At 48.9% G+C, this 20,461-nt stretch overlaps 1 protein-coding gene across 2 annotated transcripts in view; it reads left to right on the top strand.

Moving 5' to 3' along the window:
- The window catches only part of NRP2 (neuropilin 2), a 145,029-nt gene that overhangs the window by 53,037 nt on the left and 71,531 nt on the right, over positions 1–20,461 (top strand). For both annotated transcript variants that reach the window (XM_083154117.1, XM_083154118.1), the window contains exons 4-7: positions 3,805–4,035; positions 4,559–4,714; positions 5,716–5,885; positions 14,163–14,318. In XM_083154117.1, the coding sequence (XP_083010243.1) occupies positions 3,805–4,035; positions 4,559–4,714; positions 5,716–5,885; positions 14,163–14,318 (713 nt within the window). The remainder of the gene's footprint in view (positions 1–3,804; positions 4,036–4,558; positions 4,715–5,715; positions 5,886–14,162; positions 14,319–20,461) is intronic.

Genomic DNA, 20,461 nt, shown 5'->3' with positions numbered 1-20,461 from the left:
GGATCATTAGGACACAGCGCTTTATTGCTTTTCCAATCAGGTGGTGAGACCAGTGATGCATGGACGTCAAGGGCAAAGTGGTGAAGGTCAATTGAGTTTTGTAACCTGTGGCCTCAGCTCTCCGGTGCTGTCTGCAAATCATCTCAGAGCAGCCATGATGCTGATCCCCATATACTGCAGCACTGGGGTCATGTGACGGTGGTCTGGCCAGGGCCCTATCTGTGTGGAGTTTGCATGTTCTCCCCATGTTTGCTCTAAACATATAAAGGCAGCTAAAAAGGAATTTGGGGAATATAGTGCAGGGACAGACTGACTACGCAGCATATTGTGGGGGTGCTATATAGTAATATTCAACATGCAGATCTGAACTCCACGACTACACCTCTCTGATAGTACCAAGCACTACTGTGCTGCAGCACTACACCCCCTGCTTACACCCTGCTGTGCCGTGCTGCAGCTCTGCAACCCTTCCCTTATACCTGGCACTGCTCTGCTGCGGCACTACACCCCCCTGCTTACACCCAGCACTGCTGTGCAGCAACATCGCACCCTTCCCCGTATACCCGGCACTGCTGTGCTGCAGCACCACACCCCTCCCCGTACACCTAGCACTGCTGTGCTGCAGCACCACACCCCTCCCCGTACACCTAGCACTGCTGTGCTGCAGCACCACACCCCTCCCCCCACACTAACACCTAGCATCCTGTGCAGACTAGTGTATGGGAATGCAGCACTACAGGGCCTGTGACAGAGCGGTGGACGGAAAGGGCCGGAGTGACTCACTGCAGCGCCTACGTTGTTATGTCACAGATGGGATATAACTGGACACTACCATAGAGCATTATACTGTTATATATATATATATATATATATATATATATATATAATCTGCATACATGGCGGAATTCAGTAGACCCACATATCTGCACCCCAACCCCTCCCCCCCACCCCCCGATCGGTTCTGCACAGATTCGCAGAGGTAACTGGGGTTAAGTGAAGACTGCGGCTTCTTGTGTGACTCCGAATCACCCGTGACATTGTTCTCTGTGTAAGCCAAGTGGCCATTGGGCCTGGGGGGCTCAACAGTGGCAGGAGGAGGGGGCACAGAGGAAATGACAAAGGACGTCTCTGCTGTGCCGTACAAGAGTCTATTCAGCGTTTCTTAGAATTAAAACCATCCCCACTGAAGATGAATGAACTAATTGGTTTTTGAAAGACGACTGTGTACGCTTATGTGCGCGGAGAAGTGACAACGCAGCTCGGGTACAAGTGTTTGTTGTTGCACTTCAGCTGGTGGTTTGGGAAGTCTCCCGTCCCCCTCTGCTGGGAGCGGATCTGAGCCCAGGAATCGGTCCCATCCTTGCACATGAATGGTTAATGCCGCTGGGGCTGCTGGCAATATCAGACGCTCTCATTTGTATTGCACGAGAATGGTGGAACATATATATACTGTCTCATCAAGATAGGGAGTGAGGCTCCATGGCGCTGCCCGGCGTCTGCCATATGCAGCGTGCCCGGTCCCCAATCTTCCGGTTGTGTTCTGTATCAGCGATCTCTCTTTTGTCTTGGGCCCGGCGTACTGCACAAGCCGGTGTGTGTGCACAGAATCCTAGAACAGGCCGGGTACAGCGGAGGGAAATATTTATGCACATAATCTACAAGACGAGCCAGATCTGGGGAAGGTTGAAGGTTACTGGAGAAATATATTCACAGAGCTTCCCGGCAGCGTCTGACTGCGCAGAAAATGGGTTTTGTTGGTTCAGGTGTCAGAAAACAAAAACAACGGCTCCTGAAAAGTCTAATACTGTCTGTCTAATACTGTCTGTCTAATACGGTCTCTCTCCTGCCTGTCTAATACTGTCTGTCTAATACGGTCTCTCTCCTGCCTGTCTAATACTGTCTGTCTAATACTGTCCCTCTCCTGCTTGTCTAATACTGTCTCTCTCCTGTCTGTCTAATACTGTCCCTCTCCTGCCTGTCTAATACAGTCCCTCTCCTGCCTGTCTAATACTGTCTCTCTCCTGTCTGTCTAATACGGTCTCTCTCCTGTCTGTCTAATACGGTCTCTCTCCTGCCTGTCTAATACTGTCTAATACTGTCTGTCTAATACGGTCTCTCTCCTGCCTGTCTAATACTGTCTAATACTGTCTGTCTAATACGGTCTCTCTCCTGCCTGTCTAATACTGTCCCTCTTCTGACTGTCTAATACGGTCTCTCTCCTATCTGCCTAATACTGTCTCTCTCCTGCCTGTCTAATACGGTCTATCTCCTGCTTGTCTAATACTGTCTCTCTCATACTGTCCCTCTCCTGCCTGTCTAATACTGTCCCTCTCCTGCTTGTCTAATACTGTCTCTCTCCTGTCTGTCTAATACTGTCCCTCTCCTGCCTGTCTAACACAGTCCCTCTCCTGCCTGTCTAATACTGTCTCTCTCCTGTCTGTCTAATACTGTCCCTCTCCTGTCTGTCTAATACTGTCCCTCTCCTGACTGTCTGATACGGTCTCTCTCCTGCCTGTCTGATACGGTCTCTCTCCTGCCTGTCTGATACGGTCTCTCTCCTGCCTGTCTGATGCGGTCTCTCTCCTGCCTGTCTGATGCGGTCTCTCTCCTGCCTGTCTGATGCGGTCTCTCTCCTGCCTGTCTAATGCGGTCTCTCTCCTGCCTGTCTAATGCGGTCTCTCTCCTGCCTGTCTAATGCGGTCTCTCTCCTGCCTGTCTAATGCGGTCTCTCTCCTGCCTGTCTGATACGGTCTCTCTCTTGTCTGAGACGGTCTCTCTCCTGCCTGTCTGATACGGTCTCTCTCCTGCCTGTCTGATACGGTCTCTCTTCTGCCTGTCTGATGCGGTCTCTCTCCTGTCTGATATGGTCTCTCTCCTGTCTGATACGGTCTCCTGTCTATTATTGTCTGTCTATCACTGTATGCTTCTGCATGGACACTAATCAGATAATTCACAGACGAGGGGTCGTTGAGCTACTGCATATGTGTGTGACAAAATTGCACAGAAATATCCAAACGTATAGATGTCGCCAGGAAATGTCAGAGTTTGATTGGTTTATGGGTGGAAACATGGTGTTTTCTGGGTGTGTGTGTGAAAATGCCAGCGTGCCTGGGTATTTATTTCGGACGATGATCCCTTCCAGCCTGATCCATGAGCTGATAGGGGAAGCCAGACTAGCACAGATGGATGCCATGGTTTGGTTATTCTCTCGCGGAAGCTTTCTGCTCACGGCCTGCTGCAAAGTCTCTGATTAGCGATCCCTGCACCGGTCACTGCTGCATCCCCTATGGCACCTCAGAGATATAGACCCTCCGCTGGCTCGGTACAATGCCGCCATTGTTATAGCCGCAGCGTATTAATAGTATGTGGATGAGCTGCGTCTTCTCTAATCTTCGTCTCTGCTGTCCGTCTTCCTCTCTATATATTTGTCACCTTTTGAAAAGCATTTTGCATGTGATCTCCAGAGATTCAGTGCATTAAATAAGGACGGCCACCTTTTGTGAGCACGTCGGCGGTATTGTACGGTGAGAATACGGGAACGTCGGAGCTGTCAGACGTTTGTGATGTGCACCCAATTTACAGTAATGAAAATCATTATAAATCTTTGAGGGTTTTGCTTCTTCTCGATGGCGATAGTATGAGAAGAGTCTCTGGAGAATTATCCGCCACATTTATTTCCTAGAAGCTGAATGCGCTGAGGTAAAACATGCGCACATTGCAAATTGTCTGCGCAAAAAGTGCTCGGAGGTTGTGCCGGTGGCTTACCATAGTGATGCCGGGTTCATTCTTCCTGTTTTCTTGCAGGCTCTGAAGATTGTTCCCGGAACTTCACCAACACTAATGGAACCATCGAGTCTCCCGGGTACCCGGACAAATACCCGCACAACCTGGACTGTGTATTCACTATCCTGGCCAAGCCAAAGATGGAGATCATCCTGCAGTTCCTGACCTTTGACCTGGAGCACGACCCCCTTCAAGCTGGCGAGGGTGATTGCAAATACGACTGGCTGGACATCTGGGATGGCGTCCCAAACGGTAAGACAAGGGAAAGGTAAAGGGGCGCTATGGGACAGTCCAGCCAGAACCGCAGGAATACTGGGTTGGACGCCGTAGCTGATGGACTATAACTACTGCGAGACGTGCGCCGGTCTCCATGCACCAGGCCTGCGCCACACAGTTACACCCGTGTTACACACACACTTCCTGTGAACAATTAGCCATACTGAAAGCATTTGTCATTAAAACCCATTTGGCCCAAACAGGGCCTCTCATGGCCCCCGGCAGAATCTACGTGACCTGTGCAGTTGGCACCGGGTCATCTCCTTGGTGTGTCGGCCCTCTGTCAGCAGCCAGAAGCAGTAACCATTCCATCAGTCCAAGCCCTCTGCCGCTTCCCGTATCTTCTAGATACGGAACCATCATATCATTAGATTACTGGCATTGTGCGTACGCCATTACCGCCAGCGGGTGGCAGATAAGAAGGCACTACAGTGCTATTAGTACCACACAAAAGCTGTGTAATGCCCTCTAACACTGACGCTCTTATTTCTCTCTGCAGTTGGACCCTTGATTGGCAGATACTGTGGCACAAAGACGCCCTCCGAGATCCGCTCTTCCACCGGAATACTCTCCCTCACCTTCCACACCGACATGGCGGTGGCTAAAGATGGCTTCTCGGCTCGCTATTTCCTGGCCCCACAGGAGGTGCCTGAGAGTGAGTAGGAAATGTCTCTTCCTTGGCCCCTCCCCTCACGCAGCCGCCTGTCTCTCCTTAGCTTTACCTGAATTATTCCGGTTTCTTCATGTATGTTATGTTAATCCAACGTTCCAGGTCCCCCAGCCCAGATTCTGATTATGTTCTGTTTCCATGAAATGTTATTGAAGCTGCTGCGGCTTTTGACAGTACAATAAGCTCACCGTCAGTCAGCGCTATCCCCTTCACGCACGCCCGTCTGACAGCGATGTCTCCACAACATTATTATTCCTCTTCAGACAACGGCGTGTCTCAATTAATGAAAGTATCCAGCAGACTTCCCGCGCAGTTATTAGTTTGCGTTGTGCTTTGTTTGTTTGTGTGGGAGGGGTGGAGGAAATGCTTATAGGTTGAGGAATTGCGCACAATTGTCAGCTGGCGCAGATGTTTATCCAGACGTCCACCTCTATGCACTAACTTCTCCAGTGTCGGCTTCCGCGTCGGCTGGGCAAACTGTACAACACTATTATCATTTTCTATCATTAGTGCCAGTTAGAGTCCAGGAAGCTTAATACAGATGCCTCTGGGATGGAACCGCAAGCGCAGACATCTCACTATCATAGCCAGAGAAAACAATCCCATTTCAGCTGGATGTAATATTAGGGCAGATCCATGATCTCAAGAGCGGAGATTGTGCCAAGAAATTAGTATTTCTGGTAATCTTCTTACATTGTAGCAGATTAGCAGCATTTCCCCCGTAAGCCGCTGTTTTGCCGTTCCTCGTTTGCGCTGCTTCTGCAAATGATGACGGTGAAGAGGCGCAGGGCAGCCGAGCGTGTCTGCAACCATTAATAAACTCGTAAATGGGATGAAGTAAGGAAAATGGCAAATTGCAGAAACGCACGATCCAGTCCCAGTATTACTAACGCTGGAGAAATGGCAGGGATTATCTCACGGTTCCTCAGCAACTGGGCTCTCTGCGGGTATTATATGGGCTGTAACCATTTGGGGGTCTCCTACAGCTTTCCAGTGCAATGTGCCCCTGGGAATGGAGTCCAGGCGGTTATCCAACGAGCAGATCACCTCGTCCTCTACGTACACTGACGGAAGGTGGACGGCACAACAGGGCAGGCTCAACAGCGACGACAATGGCTGGACCCCAAACGTGGACAACAATCGGGAGTATCTGCAGGTGAGATATATACTGGGTCTGGGGGTTCCCACACCCCAAAACCCTTCATTTAGGGACTATTACTGTATATTGTGTGCACCGATGTATACAACCAGCACCAAACTCCTTCTCATTCATGTTCTCAGCTCAGAGCAGGAGAAGAATATTTGTCCCATCCGCAGTCAGAGGCGCCTCATAAAGGGGGGTATTCAGTGCGGGGGTCGCGGCAGTCAGAGGCGCCTCATAAAGGGGGGTATTCAGTGCGGGGGTCGCGGCAGTCAGAGGCGCCCCATAAAGGGGGGTATTCAGTGCGGGGGTCACGGCAGTCAGAAGCGCCCCATAAAGGGGGGTATTCAGTGCGGGGGTCGCGGCAGTCAGAGGCGCCCCATAAAGGGGGGTATTCAGTGCGGGGGTCACGGCAGTCAGAGGCGCCCCATAAAGGGGAGTATTCAGTGCGGGGGTCACGGTAGTCAGAGGCGCCCCGTAAAGGGGGGTATTCAATTCGGGGGTCACGGCAGTCAGAGACGCCCCATAAAGGGGGGTATTCAATTCGGGGGTCACGGCAGTCAGAGGCGCCCCGTAAAGGGGGGTATTCAGTGCGGGGTCGCGGCAGTCAGAGCCCCATAAAGTCTTTATATCCTGCTAAAGATTTAACGTTTTGGGGGCTATTTATCAAAGCTTGGAAAGAGATAATATTCGGGGTGAGATGTAATAAGCTTTGACAAGTGAGTGATAACCAACCAACCAGCTCCTACCTGACATTTTTTGCAAACACAGCCTGTGACATGGCAGTTAGGAGCTGATTGGTGGTTTATCACTCTCCATTTTATCACTTTTTAAGCTTAGTACATCTGGCCCTCTGAGAGATAAAGTACCAGCCAATCAGCAGCGTCTGCTTTACATGTTACTTTATCTCGCACAGGGACAGATGTACTAAGCTTTGAAAAGTGATAAAAGGAAGAGTAATAAGTGCCCAACCAACCTCTAACTGTCATTTTTCAAACTCATTATGTGACATGACAGTTAGGGGCTGATTGGATGTTCCTTTATCTGCATGAGTTTGACATGGTCAGCCATGCCCCTAGCTGTCACATCACATAATGGGTTTGGCAATGACAGTTAGGGGTTGATTGTTGGCCATTTATCACTCTCCATTTGATCACTTTGCATCGCTTAGTACATCTGGCCCAGTGAGAGCTAAAGTACCAGCCATACAGCCCCTCTCTCCACTTTATCACTTACCAAGGCTTTGTACATGTCACCCTCAAGCTATGATAAATACTGTATCCCATGTAACCCTTGTTGGACAAAGCGAGTACAGTTTGCAACATCCTATCTCATAAAGAGAATACATTGTAGCGGAATATTGTCCCCCATGCCGCGCACAGCGGTTTCTGGAAGTGTATGGGGTGTCCCAGCATTGCTAGCAGGGCCGGCAGCATCAGACACCCGCAATGCCGCTGGACGAGCCATTTGCAGGGTGATGCCAACAGATGAGGGAAGCGGCTTATGCTGCAATGTCGAGTGAACTGCTTTAAATCAGGTCTATTGATGGATCACGCTGGGCTCCTGTCAGGGGCTGCTCTGAATGCTGGGTAAGACAGCGGCTTGGAAGCAGTTGCTGAGCTTTGGGAAGGTAGCCCTCCTAAGTGGATCTCGCTGCACCATGCGCAGGATTAATTGTTAGTCAGTAGGCATCACGCTAAGGCGGGGGGAGTGCCGGAATGAATTGATCCTCTGCAGAAACAGGCTGCAGCGCTTTAAATCAAACAGTCACCAGTCAGCTCCCTTAGGATGGGAGCCAAGTAGGAGCGGGATGTAGTGTAGGACAGGGAAGTGTAAGTCCTGCAGAGCCGGCCGGTAGCACAGCGAGATGGTGATTTACTCACCACAAGCGCCATCAACGAGAAAACAACAACGCAATTCCAAGGTATATGTTTAAAAAAATAAAACTGTAGCGGAGTATTGTATCTGTAATTACTGGCAGAGGGCAGGTCGTTCCCTGCAGGGGTCCGGATCTGACCATATGGATACATGAAACCTGAGCTTTCACCTTCTCCTGGGGTGACGCTGTACAGCTGCTGCGTATTTATGTGTAAGTGACAGAACCAATAGTGAGACCCTGATGTGACGGCTGGTCACAAGTGAGATGTATATACTTACAGGACCAGTATATAATAATATATTCCAAACCACTAGTTGGTAACAGCAGGGCTAACGTTGGAATTTCAGTGATCTGTACTGTTTTTGTGTGTGTGTGTGTGTGTGTGTGTGTGTGTGTGTATAGATAGATAGATAGATAGATAGATAGATAGATAGATAGATAGATAGTGTGTGTGTGGATAGATAGATACTGTAGATAGATGGATAGATAGATAGATACTGTAGATAGATAGATACTGTAGATAGATAGATACTGTAGATAGATAGATACTGTAGATAGATAGATACTGTAGATAGATAGATAGATACTATAGATAGATAGATAGATACTATAGATAGATACTATAGATAGATACTATAGATAGATAGGTAGATAGATAGGTAGATAGATACTGTAGATAGATGGATAGATAGATACTGTAGATAGATGGATACTGTAGGTAGATAGATATTCTATAGATATATATTCTGTAGATAGATAGATAGATAGATACTGTAGATAGATAGATACTGTAGATAGATAGATACTATAGATAGATAGGTAGATAGATAGGTAGATAGATACTGTAGATAGATGGATAGATAGATAGATAGATACTGTAGATAGATGGATAGATAGATACTGTAGATAGATGGATAGATAGATACTGTAGATAGATGGATATTCTGTAGATAGATAGATAGATACTGTAGATCAGTGATTTTCAACCTTTTTACCTTGCGGCACACTAAATAAGATTTTAAAATTGCCAAGGCACACCATGAGATCCCCACAGGGCAAAACACATTGGCCCCCACAGGAAAAAAACAAACCTATTGCCCCCCATATAAAAAACAATCACACTGGTCCCCACAGGTAACACAAATAAAATATATTGGCCCTTTAAATGAAAAGAAGAGACCAGTAAATAACAGTTGAAGTGGGGGTGGCTGTAAACTAGTTTGGGCATCTCTAGATCTGGGGGCACACTCAGGAACAGCTCAAGGCACACTATTGCCACGGCACAGTGGTTGAAAAACACTGCTGTAGATAGATAGATAGATAGATACTGTAGATAGATAGATACTGTAGATAGATATGAGATAGATAGATAGATATTCTGTAGATAGATAGATATTCTGTAGATAGATAGATAGATACTGTGTGTGTGTGTGTGTGTGTGTGTGTGTATAGATAGATAATAGATAGATAGATATGAGATAGATAGATAGATACTGTGTGTGTGTGTGTGTGTGTGTGTGTGTGTGTGTATAGATAGATAATAGATAGATAGATATGCAGATAGATAGATAGAAAGATAGATACTGTGTGTGTGTGTGTGTGTGTGTATAGATATGAGATAGATAGATATGAGATAGATAGATAGATAGATAGATAGATAGATACTGTAGATAGATATTCTGTAGATAGATAGATAGATATTCTGTAGATAGATAGATAGATAGATACTGTGTGTGTGTGTATAGATAGATAATAGATAGATAGATATGAGATAGATAGATAGATAGATAGATAGATAGATAGATAGATACTGTAGATAGATAGATATATAGATGATAGATAGATACTATAGATAGATAGATACTGTAGATAGATAGATAGATAGATATTCTGTAGATAGATAGATACTATAGATAGATAGATATTCTGTAGATAGATAGATACTATAGATAGATAGATAGATATTCTGTAGATAGATAGATAGATACTATAGATAGATATGAGATAGATAGATACTGTGTGTGTGTGTGTGTGTGTATAGATAGATAATAGATAGATATGAGATAGATAATAGATAGATAGATAATAGATAGATGATAGATATGCAGATAGATAGATACTGTAGATAGATAGATAGATAGATAGATAGATAGATAGATAGATAGATATGAGGTAGATAATAGATAGATAGATAATAGATAGATAGATAATAGATAGATGATAGATATGCAGATAGATACTATAGATAGATAGATAGATAGATATGAGATAGATAGATACTGTGTGTGTGTATGTGTGTGTGTGTATAGATAGATACTGTATATACGGTAGATAGGTAGATAGATAGATCTCTATATCATTAGATAAATGATTATCCTGCAGACCAGAATTGTGACCTTTACCAATAGGCGTTCCCTAAATAGCAGCCAGGAAGGGGTTTAACCCTTTGGGTCCTGGAGGAGCCTGCGGTACGGAGCGCCATCTGCCAAGCCCTCCGACACCGTGTTATGAAGGTCAAGCTATAAATGTAGAGACATATAATAGTGCCACCTATGGTTCCAAGGGGAAGGACATTGTCTCAGCAGGGCCGAGTCCCTCTGCCAAATCCTGGGATAATTTATTCCACATTAGTAATCTGGCAGGAAAAGAATCCACCAAGCAAAATGCAAAGTGTCTCGGACGGTTACTGCAGTGACTAATAGAGCGTCAGCTCTGCATCACCTCCGGCGCAGACTGCTGTGCGAGCTGTCACCATGAGGGCACTGCTGTATAGGGATGAACGTTTCCTAATCATTGACGGGTTATGGCCGATGTAAAATAGTTTGGCCATCGATGGGGGAGAACCAGGTGGTTTCCCACCATCGATGTCAGGCTTAAACGAATAGGTTATTTTTTATCCCCCCCCCATATAGATGACCATCTATATGTAGAAACATTAATGGTCAACCATAGCATAGTAATCAATAACACTATTGATGGCCAGTTGCACCATTGCTATCGATGGCAACTATGGCTATGCCTACTGCTGTGTGGTGTAGTGTCACCGTTACTCCCACTGTATGGAATAGTGTCAGTGTTACTCCCACTGTATGGTGTAGTGTCAATGTTACTCCCACTGTATGGTGTAGTGTCAATGTTACTCCCTCTGTATGGTGTAGTGTCACTGTTACTCCTTCTGGATAGTATAGTGTCACTGTTACTCCCGCTGTATGGTGTAGTGTCAGTGTTACTCCCACTGTATGGTGTAGTGTCCAGTGTTACTCCCACTGTATGATGTAGTGTCCCTGTTACTCCCGCTGTATGGTGTAGTGTGACTGTTACTCCCGCTGTATGGTGTAGTGTGACTGTTACTCCCGTTGTATGGTGTAGTGTCAGTGTTACTCCCGCTGTATGGTGTAGTGTCAGTGTTACTCCCGCTGTATGGTGTAGTGTCAGTGTTACTCCCGCTGTATGGTGTAGTGTCAGTGTTACTCCCGCTGTATGGTGTAGTGTCAGTGTTACTCCCGCTGTATGGTGTAGTGTGACTGTTACTCCCGCTGTATGGAGTAGTGTCACTGTTACTCCCGCTGTATGGTGTAGTGTCACTGTTACTCCCGCTGTATGGTGTAGTGTCACTGTTACTCACGCTGTATGGTGTAGTGTCACTGTTACTCCCGCTGTATAGTGTAGTGTGACTGTTACTCCCACTGTATGGTGTAGTGTGACTGTTACTCCCGCTGTATGGTGTAGTGTCACTGTTACTCCCGCTGTATGGTGTCGTGTCACTGTTACTCCTGCTGTATGGTGTAGTGTCAGTGCTACTCCCGCTGTATGGAGTTGTGTGACTGTTACTCCCGCTGTATGGTGTCGTGTGACTGTTACTCCCTCTGTATGTTGTAGTGTCACTGTTACTCCTTCTGGATAGTGTAGTGTCACTGTTACTCCCGCTGTATGGTATAGCGTCACTGTTGCTCCCGCTGTATGGTGTAGCGTCACTGTTACTCCTCTGTATAGTGTAGTGTCAGTGTTACTCCCACTGTATGGTGTAGTGTGACTGTTACTCCCGCTGTATGGTGTAGTGTGACTGTTACTCCCGCTGTATGGTGTAGTGTCACTGTTGCTCCCACTGTATGGTGTAGTGTCAGTGTTACTCCCACTGTATGGTGTAGTGTCAGTGTTACTCCCGCTGTATGGTGTAGTGTCAGTGTTACTCCCGCTGTATGGTGTAGTGTCAGTGTTACTCCCGCTGTATGGTGTAGTGTCACTGTTGCTCCCACTGTATGGTGTAGTGTCACTGTTGCTCCCTCTGTATGGTGTAGCGTCACTGTTACTCCTTCTGTATAGTGTAGTGTCACTGTTACTCCCACTGTGTAGCGTAGTGTCACCCATACCCCTACTGACAGCCGGGAAGGGTCATAGTTGTGTTGGGCTGGCAGCTGTGATATATCAGAGTGATACATGAAATTGGGGCCAGACAGGTCCTGTTCTGTATCCGTCACCTGCGTATAAATCCCCATCGTGAAATAAGACATTTTGTTGCAGTTAAATGTAGGATGTAACAATCTCAGTAACCTTTACTTCTTCAGCATCAGCTGCTGTTGTCACGCTACCGAGTGATCTGTCTGTTCCCTGTACAGCGCACAAATGTCACTGACACCGGCAGAGACGGAGGGAGAGAGAGGGATAGAGAGAGAGAGACAGACAGACAGGCAGAGACAGATAGGGATAGATGGAGAGATAGACAGTGAGGGAGAGAGACCGACAGAGAGGGGGACAAACAGGGAGAGAGAGAGAGAGAGAGGGGGGGGGGGGTAGTGTCTCACACACAGTCTGTGTTGGATAAATGGATGAGATGAGACATGATACATTTATACCGTATGTTAGGTTTTAATATGTTATATGATGTCACTTTAATGTTCCCTCATAGACCGTACCCAAACGCCATTACAGCCGTCACATCCCAGGAGGAATGCTGGCGTAGGGATCACTGATCTATTTGGGGATGTGCATGGGACATCTCTGTACCTCACATACATGGCACAAAGCATAGTACATGCCTATGTAGTATGTCTGTGACACGTGTCTGATGGCAGATCACTACATGTCTGTCCTCACGTGTCTGATGGCAGATCACTACATGTCTGTGATCACGTGTCTGATGGCAGATTACTACATGCCTATGTAGTATGTCTGGATCACGTGTCTGATGGCAGATCACTACATGCCTATGTAGTATGTCTGTGTCACGTGTCTGATGGTAGATCACTACATGCCTATGTAGTATGTCTGTGTCACGTGTCTGATGGTAGATCACTACATGCCTATGTAGTATGTCTGTGACACGTGTCTGATGGCAGATCACTACATGCCTATGTAGTATGTCTGTGTCACATGTCTGATGGTAGATCACTACATGCCTATGTAGTATGTATGTGTCATGTGTCTGATGGTAGATCACTACATGTCTGTGATCACGTGTCTGATGGCAGATCACTACATGCCTATGTAGTATTTCTGTGACACGTGTCTGATGGCAGATCACTACATGTCTGTGATCACGTGTCTGATGGCAGATCACTACATGTCTGTGCTCACGTGTCTGATGGCAGATCACTACATGTCTGTGATCACGTGTCTGATGGCAGATCACTACATGTCTGTGATCACGTGTCTGATGGCAGATCACTACATGCCTATGTAGTATTTCTGTGACACGTGTCTGATGGCAGATCACTACATGTCTGTGATCACGTGTCTGATGGCAGATCACTACATGTCTGTGCTCACGTGTCTGATGGCAGATCACTACATGTCTGTGATCACGTGTCTGATGGCAGATCACTACATGTCTGTGATCACGTGTCTGATGGCAGATCACTACATGCCTATGTAGTATGTCTGTCACGTGTCTGATGGTAGATCACTACATGCCTATGTAGTATGTCTGTGTCACGTGTCTGATGGTAGATCACTACATGCCTATGTAGTATGTCTGTGACACGTGTCTGATGGCAGATCACTACATGCCTATGTAGTATGTCTGTGTCACGTGTCTGATGGTAGATCACTACATGCCTATGTAGTATGTCTGTGTCACGTGTCTGATGGCAGATCACTACATGCCTATGTAGTATGTCTGTGATCACATGTCTGAAGGCAGATCACTACATGCCTATGTAGTGTGTCTGATGGCAGATCACTACATGCCTATGTAGTATGTCTGTGCCACATTTCTGATGGCAGATCACTACATGCCTGTGACACGTGTCTGATGGCAGATCACTACATGCCTGTGACACGTGTCTGATGGCAGATCACTACATGTCTGTGACACTACATGCCTGTACAATCAGTGTGATGTGAGCTGGTAGCTGTGGGTATTGTGTTGGTTATTGTATACATCCAATATATGACGCATATTCTGATCCTTACAGATTGATCTCCGTTTCCTGACGCTGCTGACGGCTGTCGCCACCCAGGGCGCGATCTCCAAAGAGACCCAGACGGCCTATTATGTCAAGTCCTACAAGCTGGAAGTCAGCACCAATGGGGAGGACTGGATGATGTTCCGCCACGGCAAGAACCACAAGGTCAGCAATCCCAGCACACCGCGGTGTATACACGCCATTATTATTATTACTCTTATCATCAATGTTGGGGGAATGAATCCTGGATGTAGGATGGGCCATAGGTGGATTGGGCCACTGGACCCTAGGGAACATACCCGTGGGCAGGGACTGGTGGTCTCCTGCGCTCGGACATGTATAAGGCTGGCTACCACTTTGCTTCATTGCCCGGCTAGGAGGGCGGAGGTGCGGTTGGCTTCGCCATGACTGCTGGTTGGATAAACATGTTCTACAGTGGTGTATGGTCCCCATAGGAAGACAATGTGACGACAGTAAGATGTTTCCGCCATGTAGACAGGTGCTGACGGAGCGAGCACAGACCTATGCATACAGCTCCGGCCCAAGGGTGGAATTTGGCAGCACTTGTTGAGTGGCGTGACGTGTCGGCTACATCCTCCCGCATGGGCATCCAGTTTAACCCTATGAAGGCCGAAATGTAACGCCGGCAGTCCGCTCGGCCCCCGCTTTGTGCTACTGACTCATTTATTGCAATGTTTCATCACACTTGAATTCCTCTATGAAATTGTATTTAGGGCAGCTGTTTCCAATTGAGTTGAAATGAAACAATTTGCTGTTCTTCGTGTCACCGCTCTTTCTGGGAGCGGAAAAAACAACAGCGTATTAATCGTCAGGACTGCTGCGGGGGCTTCCCAGACCGTCCCGGCCAAGCCGAGCGGATCCTGTGTGTCTGCTGAACCGCTGGAAGTGCCTGACAGCAAGTCAAGGGGAACGTGTTCCCCACAGACCAGTCCCTACCCTGGGATGGAATTCGTGGAGAATTTCTGTCTTCCCCTCCGCACGCTGTGATAATAATCACAAAGCCACATGAAGCTCCTGAACTAGCGAGGCCTAAGTCTAACAATCCACTAACAAGGGCTGTTACACAAATAGGCTCAGGGATACGAGGCGTGCAGCCATAAAGAGAAAGGGTCTGGCTAATGGGCCTGTGCTTGTGTACCGCTGGATGGGGGGGGGGGGGGCCTGGGGGTTCTGTATGGCCGCTTCAGAGCTAGAATTAGGAAACTACATAATTAATTACTCAGATTCCAGATGCTCCAACGTCTATATACATCGTACAGACGGGATAACTGAGGGCGTATTTATCAATGTCCGTGGCCCCAATCCTCACGTGGATACAATCAGTATATGATTGTCCCAAGTCAGGCGATATCACGATATCGATTCCTGTTCCCTAACTTCCAAAAACGTTACATCCACCCACTCTTTCCTGCCTAAGGCCATTCACAAGGGGGTTTGGTGGGTACCTCTGACCCACACCCGGACTCTTTTGAGGGGCCCTGTGGGGGTGGGGGTTCAGCTGTTGAGGGGGGTAAATTCTGCCCACTGTAGTGTTGCGTTTTTTTCCTGGTTGATGGTGTGGCCATGTGCCCCAGATCTTGCCACACCGCCTTAGTATCGTCCTCATCTCCGTCAGTGCGATATCATTTGGCTGTCGGTTATGGTGAAAGTCCAGCCTGGTCCACTGAGTGCGACGCTTTGTTAGTGCTCCGGAGCGATGATCCGTAGCTCTGAGATCAGTTTTACTCTGCCCGCGGATCACAGATTGGGCCTGTAATGACTGAATTAGCCGTCCGTCTCTGTGGGACACCTTGGAGGAATATAATGAGGCCTTTTTGTGAATCCCAGCCATATGATCAGTCATGTGCTGGGTCAGAGACATCCCTAAATTGCCTTATGTCCCCCCTCCCCCTCCCGGCTAATCCCTGAGTATTGTAACGTGACCACATGTTTGTTCTGGGATCCGATCTGATAAATTTGCCCGAATTGCTGCAGTTTTAGGATCTCCCTCATTGATCCACGTTATCTGCATGAAATCTGCAGGGTACAGAAGTGCGGGCTGCAGCCTGTCAGGGAAATGTGATCCGTAGCCACAATCACACTTGGCGGAGATGTACGAGTCTTCCGTCTGCTGCCACCAACTGTAGCGGGGTATGTTCTGTGTGCGTGTAGCGTGTTCCCACGGGAGAGCTTCCCTGTTCGCTGTTTTTGTACCAACATTCAGGGGGAAGCATTAGGGGTCAGGGGTCATGACACCCTATTACCGATGGGCAGTGATATACAAACACTCAGGGGGAAGAGATCGGAGGTTCGGGGGTCATGACACCCTATTACCGATGGGCAATGATATACAAACACTCAGAGGGAAGAGATCGGAGGTTCGGGGGTCATGACACCCTATTACCGATGGGCAATGATATACAAACACTCAGAGGGAAGAGATCTGGGTTCAGGGGTCATGGCACCCTATTACCGATGGGCAGTGATATACAAACACTCAGGGGGAAGCATTAGGGGTCATGACACCCTATTACTGATGTGCAGTAGGGTTACCAACTCATCCCTTTAATCCGGGACACACATTAATTACACAGGTTCTGTGGCTGGCTTTCACCTGGTTTTAAACTGCCACAGAACCTGTGTAATTAAATGTGTCCCGGATTAAAGGGATGAGTTGGTCACCCTAATGTGCAGTGATATACAAATACTCAGGGGGGGAAGAGTCCGGAAGGTCAGGGGTCATGACACCCTATTACCGATGGGCAATGATATACAAACACTCAGGGGGGAAGAGTCCGGAAAGTCAGGGGTCATGACACCCTATTACCGATGGGCAATGATATACAAACACTCAGGGGGGAAGAGTCCGGAAGGTCAGGGGTCATGACACCCTATTACCGATGGGCAATGATATACAAACACTCAGGGGGGAAGAGTCCGGAGGTTCAGGGGTCATGACACCCTATTACCGATGGGCAATGATATACAAACACTCAGGGGGGAAGAGTTTGAGGGTCAGGGGTCATGGCACCCTATTACCGATGGGCAGGGATATACAAACACTCAGGGGGGAAGAGTCCGGAAGGTCAGGGGTCATGGCACCTTATACGGGACGCAAGTCCTGCTGCAGTAACTCTACAACTCTCTTCTTAGTAACTGGATGCGGCCACTTTACCGACAGCCATTGGCAGTGAAATTATAACATTCATTATACCGACACGGTCAAAGTGCTGACATTTAAAATGTTGACATGTCCAAAGGTCAATGTGACTTTCTCAAGATTATTTTCTTTGAAACCAACTTGTTCTTACTTCATAGTGAGCTGATGCGAGGGGACCGTGTCGAAGTAGACACCAATCCATAGGCTAATCCGCTTATATGTGCCGTAGGTCTGTGTCTGCCTGTGAGCCAATCCTGCGCGCTGCAGCAGCCCTATGGCGTCTGACCCCGGCCTCTGGTGCGATGGTTACGCTGCCGGTGTGGGCCAAACGCCCGATATATGACCTTGTCTCACTAGCCACCCGCCAGTTACTTCCCACTGAGAATCCATGTCTGCAACTCTGACTGGAAACCATTGGGACAAAACTCCTAGTGTCAGCATAGTTAATGTTTGCGGTAACGGTGACGGTTTATGGGCGAGCCCTCGCCTTGCAGAGCGACCGGTGGGAAGAGAATACACCAGAAAGATTGTCATAAAAATAACGCACCCGGTAGAATAGAACAATGATTTAATGCAAGGGGCCCGCGCCTCCGGCGTCATGGCGGATGACTGCAGTATCCAGTAGATTTGTCATATCTGCCGCATCTTGACTCAGCGCCACAAAGGAGGCAGGCGCTGAAATAAATGTATACACGTCTATATATGTGTCAGGCCATTACAGGCATCTCTGAGTTACTCCCTGCTGCCTGCCGGGTGGGCGCGCTGCCAGCTGGAGTGAGAAATCAGAGATTAAATGTACTTTCCGAGGAGAGGAAGAGAAAATGTGCAAATATTCTGCAGCAGGGAACAAGCCGTCTGCACCGTGCAGTCTCAGGTGCTCGCAGATTGAGGTGTTTAATTATTCACCCTGCTTTATATTAATGCTGATTTATTAATGCACCCAGGATTGGAAGCAATGTCACAGCGCAGGTTTATCCTGCAACAATGGACACAGCTTAGCCGGCTGCACCTCTGTCCTCACAGCGGCAGAGCGCCTCCATCATTGTATAGATCAGACCATGCTGTACTCGGGGACTGAGTACATTAGCAGGGACTGATTACAGGAGCAGGGACTGATTACAGGAGGATGCTGCAGGCTTCACCTCTGTCCTCACAGCGGCAGAGCCCCTCCATCATTGTATAGATCAGACCATGCTGTACTCGGGGACTGAGTACAGGAGCCAAGGACTGAGTACAGGAGGATGCTGTAGCCATGTACAAGGTGCAGTGATATGTACAATCCATAATCCCTAGGTCTGCACTCATGTCTCTACAGATATAGGACCTTTTTCTGGTCCACAGGCTTAAACCACAGTATAAAGGCACAGGTGCAAGTGCGGCACACCCCTCAGCCATGGCCGTCCGTCTGTACACCAGGGAAAGGCTCTGCGGGGGCAGTAGTATAATGGCACAGGTGCGAGTGCGGCACACCACTCAGCCATGGCTGCCCGTCTGTACACCAGGGAAGGGCTCTGCGGGGGCAGTAGTATATTGGCACAGGTGCGAGTGCGGCACACCACTCAGCCATGGCTGCCCGTCTGTACACCAGGGAAGGGCTCTGCAGGGGCAGTAGTATAATGGCACAGGTGCTAGTGCGGCACACCCCTCAGCCATGGCTGCCTGTCTGTACACCAGGGAAGGGCTCTGCAGGGGCAGTAGTATAATGGCACAGGTGAGAGTGCCGCACACCACTCAGCCATGGCTACTTGTCTGTACACCAGGGAAGGGCTCTGCAGGGGCAGTAGTATAATGGCGCAGGTGCCGGTGCGGCACACCACTCAGCCATGGCTGCCCGTCTGTACTCCAGGGAAGGGCTCTGCAGGGGCAGTAGTATAATGGCGCAGGTGCCGGTGCGGCACACCACTCAGCCATGGCTACTTGTCTGTACACCAGGGAAGGGCTCTGCAGGGGCAGTAGTATAATGGCGCAGGTGCCGGTGCGGCACACCACTCAGCCATGGCTGCCCGTCTGTACTCCAGGGAAGGGCTCTGCAGGGGCAGTAGTATAATGGCACAGGTGCGAGTGCGGCACACCACTCAGCCATGGCTGCCTGTCTGTACACCAGGGAAGGGCTCTGCGGGGGCAGTAGTATAATGGCACAGGTGTGAGTGCGGCACACCACTCAGCCATGGCTGCCTGTCTGTACTCCAGGGAAGGGCTCTGCAGGGGCAGTAGTATAATGGCACAGGTGCGAGTGCGGCACACCACTCAGCCATGGCCGCCCGTCTGTACACCAGGGAAGGGCTCTGCGGGGGCAGTAGTATAATGGCACAGGTGTGAGTGCGGCACACCACTCAGCCATGGCTGCCTGTCTGTACTCCAGGGAAGGGCTCTGCAGGGGCAGTAGTATAATGGCACAGGTGCGAGTGCGGCACACCACTCAGCCATGGCTGCCTGTCTGTACTCCAGGGAAGGGCTCTGCAGGGGCAGTAGTATAATGGCACAGGTGCGAGTGCAGCACACCACTCAGCCATGGCGGTTCGTCTGTACACCAGGGAAGGGCTCTGCAGGGGCAGTAGTATAATGGCACAGGTGCGAGTGCGGCACACCACTCAGCCATGGCTGCCTGTCTGTACTCCAGGGAAGGGCTCTGCAGGGGCAGTAGTATAATGGCACAGGTGCGAGTGCGGCACACCACTCAGCCATGGCTGCCCGTCTGTACACCAGGGAAGGGCTCTGCGGGGGCAGTAGTATAATGGCACAGGTGCGAGTGCGGCACACCACTCAGCCATGGCTGCCTGTCTGTACACCAGGGAAGGGCTCTGCAGGGGCAGTAGTATAATGGCACAGGTGCGAGTGCGGCACACCACTCAGCCATGGCTGCCCGTCTATACACCAGGGAAGGGCTCTGCAGGGGCTGTAGTATAATGGCACAGGTGCGAGTGCGGCACACCACTCAGTCATGGCTGCCCGTCTGTACTCCAGGGAAGGGCTCTGCAGGGGCAGTAGTATAATGGCACAGGTGCGAGTGCGGCACACCACTCAGCCATGGCTGCCCGTCTATACACCAGGGTAGGGCTCTGCAGGGGCTGTAGTATAATGGCACAGGTGCGAGTGCGGCACACCACTCAGCCATGGCTGCCCGTCTATACACCAGGGAAGGGCTTTG

The sequence above is a fragment of the Crinia signifera genome, chromosome 7 (genome assembly GCF_055691185.1).
Source record: "Crinia signifera chromosome 7, ASM5569118v1, whole genome shotgun sequence".
Classification (NCBI taxonomy): domain Eukaryota; kingdom Metazoa; phylum Chordata; class Amphibia; order Anura; family Myobatrachidae; genus Crinia; species Crinia signifera.
This window is presented reverse-complemented; position numbering and strand designations above follow the sequence as displayed.